This window comes from Phodopus roborovskii, unplaced genomic scaffold (assembly GCF_943737965.1).
Source record: "Phodopus roborovskii unplaced genomic scaffold, PHOROB, whole genome shotgun sequence".
Classification (NCBI taxonomy): domain Eukaryota; kingdom Metazoa; phylum Chordata; class Mammalia; order Rodentia; family Cricetidae; genus Phodopus; species Phodopus roborovskii.
The window spans coordinates 30,792,691-30,799,581 of record NW_026125052.1 but is presented as its reverse complement, the minus strand read 5'-3'; the positions used below and the strand labels follow the sequence as shown (position 1 = coordinate 30,799,581).

General features: G+C 54.8%; 1 protein-coding gene across 1 annotated transcript in view; it reads right to left on the bottom strand.

The window, feature by feature from the left end:
• Positions 1-293: 293 nt before the first annotated feature.
• Positions 294-6,891, bottom strand: part of Mgat5b (alpha-1,6-mannosylglycoprotein 6-beta-N-acetylglucosaminyltransferase B) — a 54,665-nt gene continuing 48,067 nt past the window's right edge. The window contains exons 13-17 of the mRNA XM_051181345.1: positions 5,858-6,004; positions 5,599-5,715; positions 2,172-2,246; positions 827-1,083; positions 294-509 (exon numbers count right to left, since the gene is read on the bottom strand). Of these exons, the coding sequence (XP_051037302.1) occupies positions 311-509; positions 827-1,083; positions 2,172-2,246; positions 5,599-5,715; positions 5,858-6,004 (795 nt within the window). The 3' untranslated portion in view covers positions 294-310. The remainder of the gene's footprint in view (positions 510-826; positions 1,084-2,171; positions 2,247-5,598; positions 5,716-5,857; positions 6,005-6,891) is intronic.

Here is a 6,891-nt window from a genome sequence, read left to right as displayed (position 1 = left end):
AGGCCTATCCTGGGCCCAAGAATGACCAGGGTCATGTCTCCAGCTGATCCAGACCTCAGAAAGCAAGGGGTCTCCATTCACGTGCTCCTGGGCCCACCAGACAGGTGGGTCAGCCCATCTGCTCGGCCACGAGTCCTGTGGTTAGGGCCAGGAGCGCCCTAGGATGGAGCTGCAGGCTTGAAGCTGCTGCCTCCTCGGCCTCCTCCTCCTGCTCTCGGCCAGGAGACACACCGTGAGCATGGCTGCAACCGGAGAGCGCAGGTGCTTGCCAACCGGGGGTGGGCAGATGTGGGCAGGGTGGCCTCCGGCCTCACAGGCAGTCCTGGCACAGGGCCACCTGGCCCTTGAGGAAGTCTCGGCAGGGGCAGAGCCTCTGGTACTTGGTGCTGGCCCCAGCACAGCTGAAGAGCAGCGGCTCTTTCTGTAGGTAGCACTCTTGGCCGGGTTGGGCAAAGGCAGGGTATAAGTGATGCATCTCCCACTCTGTGCTGTCACAGGGCACCTGCAGCCTGCAAAGGAGCCGTCAGCATCATCACTCTTTGTTGAGTGGGACGACAGCTGCCTCCCAGCTTAGCACAGCCCACCCTGTCCCTGGACCAGGGAAAACACGAGCCACGGTTTTAAACCCATCTGTCGGAGCTCCGAGAAGCCAAGGGCGGGAGAGATGCCCGCCCAGGCTGGGCAGGGGTCAAAGGATGTGGGAAAGGGCAAGGCCAGAAGGGGTGTCCTCTATGGATCTGTCTTAGCGGATTAAAGAGCATTAGACCCCATCTACAGGGAAGCAGACAGGTGAGAAGGTAGGACACGGGCAGGGGCTTAGACTCACTTGAGAAATGCGTCTTGGCTGTTGAGATAGGGGAAGAAGGAAGGCTCGCAGACTAGCCCATGGTCCAGGCAGGCATCTGTGCAGGCTCTCCCAGGGGCTGCCAGCCAGGCCCGCAGAGAGCGGGTCGGGGGCCAGGCTCCCGCGATAGAGCTGATGTTCTGGGCCCACTCGAGATGAGTGGCATTGGGGGCTAAGACAAAGGGACTCTGGGCAGCGTGAGCACCTGGTGGGACCGGGCTTGGACCTGCACAGAAGTCCTGTCAGGAAGAGAGAGGTATTAGGGAAGGGGGTGGGTTCTGTCTAGAGTGCCTGGCACTACAATTTCAGTAAGAGCCACTACTGGAGACTTACTGAATGCCGAGCGGCCTCAAGCATTATTTCTGTAACACCAAGTTGCCCATAGAATGAATGCTAATTATTCTGCAGAGTAGAGGACGGAAGCCAGGGACTCACGCATGGACGGCAGAGGCGGGCTCTGAACTCTCACCTGTTTGGGAGTGGTCTACCCTGCATGACCTCACTTGTGGGGTCAGACTCAGGGCTTCAGCTTGAGGCCCACTAGCCCTGCTCAGCACGGGGACAGAGCCTTGGGCAGCCCTCTGAGGCTCCCCTCAGGGGGCCTCAGAGTCTTGTCTGTAGAGCAACAGTTCAGAACCAGTCTCCAGGTCCTAATGCTCCTACCGTGGCCAGCCAAAGTTCAGACACACAGGGCATCTGCCTAGATCTAAGGGCTGCAGCAGCTGTCCCAGGCTCCCGGTCCCATAGTCCTGCATCCTCTGGCTTTCTCTCACACCTGGAGTCTGACAGAGCACATCTGCAGCCATGGCAGCTCAGCTCACGGGGTCCAGGCAGGGCCCCTAACCTGTGCCTCACTGGATGGCTTCTGTGCATTCCGAGCTGGCTGAGAAGATGTCTGCCTGTCAGCTGCCTCCTCACTGGGGCTGTGTGGTATGGCTGAGCAGACACAGGAGCCGGCCTTCCCCCATTCCTCAGGGCAGACCCCCACTCCAGCCCCACCTTGAGGGTGGTGAGCAGGGGCTCCTGCCTGTTCCATTAGCTCAGCTGTCAAACTTGGAAATATTATATGTATGTATGTATGTATGTATGTATGTATGTATGCATGCATGCATATAGTTTCTATGTTTTCCAGGCCTGTGGGGTAGGGTGGGGCTGACATCATGCCTGCTGGATCCCAGCCCCCTGCACCCCCAGCATGGAGAGCAGAGCTTGCCTATAACTGCAGTCTACATAGACCCCAGTGTCAGCACGGGCCCCAACTCTGAAAGTGATAGGGTTTGGAGTGACAGCTCAAGTCCCTGGGGGCAGAGGACGCAGGGTGACCTACCTGGTGCTGGATGTAGGCGTGGATCCTTTCCAGCATCCCTGCACATGTATACTCGTAGGGCAGATAAGGGTCTACCTGTGGAAGGGATGGGCAGAGGGACTTGGCTGCTGGAGCCACACCCATGCGCAGCATCAGAGACCAGGTTGGCACTCTCGGCTCAGAAAGCCAGCCAACCGTCCACCTGGGCCCTCTCCCAGCTCACATTGCCTGTCCCCAGGCATATCCTCAGGGGTGTCAGGTTAGGGTTCATACAGCACACTCGCCCAGCCCCTCCCACCTCCAGGTCTCATCTCTTTACAAAGGCCAGCACTTCATACCCCGAGGCATCACCTACCCCTGAGCCACCCTGAGCCTAACCATCCTTGCATGCGGAATGTGTTCTCAGTGGCTCTGGGGACCATTGGGGACCCTAGCAGCCCTCTCCTAAGGTCTGCATTTCCTGTGAATGGGTGGAGCAGTTAGGAAGCCCGCAGAAAAGCCAGGCATGGGGGCATGCTCCTATAAGCCCAGCTTTGGTTTGGAGCAGGAGAGAGGGGATCCCTGCAGCTCACTGGCCAGCTAGCACCGTTGCTGGAGTGACATGGCAGCTGTATGTGGGCCCTGGTCCTGTCTCCTCCCGCTTTATACCCCCTCTCCACCCAGCCATATCACTCCTGTCTCCACCTCCCAAATACTGGGGTTAAGGGTGTGAGCCACCACGGATTGGCTCTGCTCCTCTTTTAGACTGAATCAATCTGAGTAGCCCAGGGTGGCCTTGAACTCAGAGCTCTGCCTGCCTCTGCCTCCCGAGTGTTGGGATTAAAGGTGTGCACCACCCCCGCCAGGCCTTTATGGCTACCTAGTAGCTAGTTCCGTACTCTGATCTTCAGGCAAGCTTTATTTGTTAAAGCACAAATAACAATCGCCACACCTGCCAGGTTCTGGTTCCCACAGTTGTCTGTCCCACCTGCTCTGGTTTCTGGGCTGATGGTTGGATGACCTGCAGCCAGCCGCTGCCCAAGCTGGAACCCCCACACCCAGAATACCACAGGACCCAGTGGGCTCTGGTGGGCTGGATGCCTCTGGGACTTGTGGGGGAAGGCTTGGAAACAGCTATAAATAAGTCTTGGGAGGGAGATTTCCCTCCACATGAAGCTCCTCTGTTGCAGAGTGACAGCAAATAGCCCCTGTCACAGACAATTCAAAGGTCCCCTGTGTGAGGTGCATTCCCAGCTTGAAGCTTCTGCTAGGAGGGGCAGCTGGAGATGACCCAGTTGGGTCAAACTGTAGGAGTCTGACAGCGACAGGGACTGGTCCTGTGGGAAATGGATGATGAGGGAGGTCATGCAGTCCCCCATCTGGACCATGAGTCCCAGGCAGGAGCCACAGTCCAAGCCCTGTGTTTTCTTCAGGGTGGGTGTACTGGCCTGGGAGGCTTCAGTCTCCTTTGCCAGACTCCTGGCTCCCTCTCCTCCCTCCCCGAAGTCTCAAAGGCCCACACTTGCAGAACAAGCCAGGACATTTGCTCACCGTGGCCACATTCCCTTGAGACCCAGCCAGCTGTTCCCAAGCTTATCTTCTGAAATAAGACTGTCATTACCCAGGGTGTCTGTTTGAAATGTGGCTGGCACAGGCCCTGGGCTGTAAATTCCCAGCATGCTCAGGCTGCCATATAGTGCAGGATACCCTAGAATCCCCAACCCTCCTGCCTTAGCTTCCAAGGGAGTGGGTCTTCGTGGCATTTGAGCCCCTCTGGGCTACAAGGGAAGAAGGAGGCTGAGAGCTGCAACCTCCGTCTGTTTTGGGGTCCCTCAAACTGTAGGATAATACCTATTGGATCCCTTCATCCTTTTGTTCTTGTTCATTTTTTTAGGGGGGCTGTCTCAGATGGATAATACCTGCTGGATTCCTTCTTGTTATTTTATTTTTTTAGATTAACAAAGTTGAACAGATGTTCAGGTTCCTTCCTTCCTTCTTTCTTTCTTTCTTTCTTCCTTCCTTCCTTCCTTCCTTCCTTCCTTCCTTCCTTTCTTTCTTTCTTTCTTTCTTTCTCTCAAGACTCAAAGGGTAAATACGACATTCTCTGCTACTGACACTGCCGATCACCTGGGAGTCACCAGCAGAAGTGGCTCCCTGTGCTGGGTCCTCCCACAATCCCCTGCTTCTAAGTGTGTGTAGGTGTCACCAGATGGGCAGGGCCCAGACGGAATGAAAGGGGACAAGGAGGGGCCAGCTAGCACAGGTAGATAGTCTCACTGATTCCTGTCTATCATGTGATCTGCCATGCCCTTCCCACAAAGATGGATGGAAACCTCTGAAACACTCAACCCAATAAATTTTTTTAATAAGTTCTCTTGGGGAAGCTTTAGAGATGGCTCAGCAGTAAAGAGCACTGGCTTAGTCTGCAGGGTTACATGCAAACAGAGCACTGCTTATATAATAAATAAATAAATCTATAAAAATGTGTTGAGAGAGAGAGAGAGAACTGGCTATTCTTGTAAGAGGTCCACAATGGTCTGTAACTTTAGTTTCAGAGGATGGATCCCTGTGGGCATCAGACACACACTTGGTACCGACATACATGCAGGCAAAACAGTGATATACATAAAATAAAAGGAAACAAATCTTTTAAAAAAGTGTTTGAAGCTCTTGCAGAGAACCTGAGTTTGGTTCCCAGCACCCACAGCTGACACCTGCCTATAAACTCCAGATCCACAGGATCTGACACCCTCTTCTGACCTCTAAGAGCATGCACACACATGTGTATACACACACACACACACACACACACACACACACCCTCGAAATAGAAACAATAAAATAAATACCTTAAAAAAGGGATAAGTTTCCTTGGGACAAAGTGCTGAGCACAAGGGGTGATTGGAAGCTATGAAGACCTCTGCTTCTCAGGCCTGGCCCCTTCTTCTCACCCTCGGCCCTCATGTGCACACACACCAGGCCTCCCACACTAAACTCTCTGCTCTCGGTATTCAATGGGCAGTCCTTGAACCAGTACTGTGAACGTACGCGCATGACACACAGCTTGCTGAGCTAGAGCGCGCATGTGAGCCGGCGTCCCAAGAACAGCTGTGTGCGATCACAATTACTGACGGCCCCTGGAAGGGCACAGACCAATGGCGGGTGCACCCTGAGGCACCTGCTAAGTTCTAACATGTGCCAAGAGTGCTTGCAGGGGCCGGGCCCTCCAAGGTACTTAGTAAATGATCTCTGACCTACAGTTGCCAGATAAGGGGGGCTTCAGGTTGCTCACAGCAGAGAGGCACTCTCTCCCTTACCTACACACCGTTTGGAAGTGGAGACCCTTATCTCCCTTTCTAGCCCAGGAGGCCAGATTCAGGGCTGGGCTAAGCAGGGGCGGGCGGGGCTGGACTCCCTTCCAAGCCTGGGCAAGCTCTCTGGAACTTCCTCCCTCCTGTCCCGGCCTCACCTGGGTATCCATGATGGCCTTGACAGCTGCTTCAAACTCCTCGGAATTGTTATAGTCAACAGTCCACACGTGAGGCTTGCCGATGAAGTTCTCTGCGTAGGGATGCTGGGAGAACACCTACCCCGGATCAACAGAGGCTGCTTCCACCTGCCGCCGGGCCGGGGCTCACGCACCCACCCAGGTCCCTTCCCTCTCCCACCCCAAGGCTCAGCACTCCCTTTTCAGACTCCCAAATCAGGAGCAGGGCCCTTCTGCTCACCTCCCTGGAAGTGGGCTTGCCCCGGAAGAACTCGTGGTTGAGGGAGCTGTGGGGAGGGCTGAAGCGAGCCTGAAGGAAGATGCAGCCATTGGCGATGGCCTCCAGTGGCGCTGGGCCCTCATAGGGAAATCCGAACCCTATAAAGAGCTGGAGGCAGAGGGCAGGCGAGAAGGGGTCAACCTCAACTGGTAAAGGCACATGCCACCAAACCTGATGACCTGAGCTCAACCTCCATGTGGGAAATGATCAGTGTTTTTGTTTTTGCTATCAGTGGGTTAAACGAGATGAAGAAAGTTCTACCCTTAAAGAAATTAGTGAAGACACCGGGCAACAAAAACCCCTCCCCCGTCAGCATTTCCCTAAGACAAAAGGGTGTGTGGAGGGGCCCATCCTGCCCTCCAAAGCTGTGCTTTGCTCCACATCACTGCGTTAGGCAATCAGCGAAAAGCATGAGGCTGAGCTCCGACCACTCTACTGAGGCACAGGACCCCTCTGCACTGACGTACAAACCCAGCATCCTCCTTACAGGGCTCTGCTCCCTCTGAAAAACCTTTTTACCTTTCATGAAGCACTTTGGATTGTGTGGCCATTTTCAGACCCAGTAATAACACCCAGAAGCCACATGATGGAAGGGGAGAGCAGTCTCCCAGAAGATGTTCTCTGACCTTGTAGTACACATCTGACTCCAATTCCCCACCCAAACCAATCAATGTTAAAACGAAAACTGGGCGAGGGAGGGTGAACCAATGGTTAGGGAGGTCGAGCCACCTCAGCCCAGGACTCCAGAAGCCGGAGGCAAGGATTGGTCTCAGCATTCATAGGAGGCTGCGGGGGCAGTATAGAGAGATCACTGAGGGCCATAAACACGCCTTTCCCCTCCCTGGGCCTCAGTTTCCCCATTGTGAAAGAAGCTGTCTGGTTTTATAAATGGCCTCCCCTTGCTCCGTCAGGCTATGCTTTTGGAAGGAAAGGAGAAGCCAGTGTTTCCACCCCAGATATCCCCGGCTCTCAAGGGCCCTTTGCTCCAGATGTAA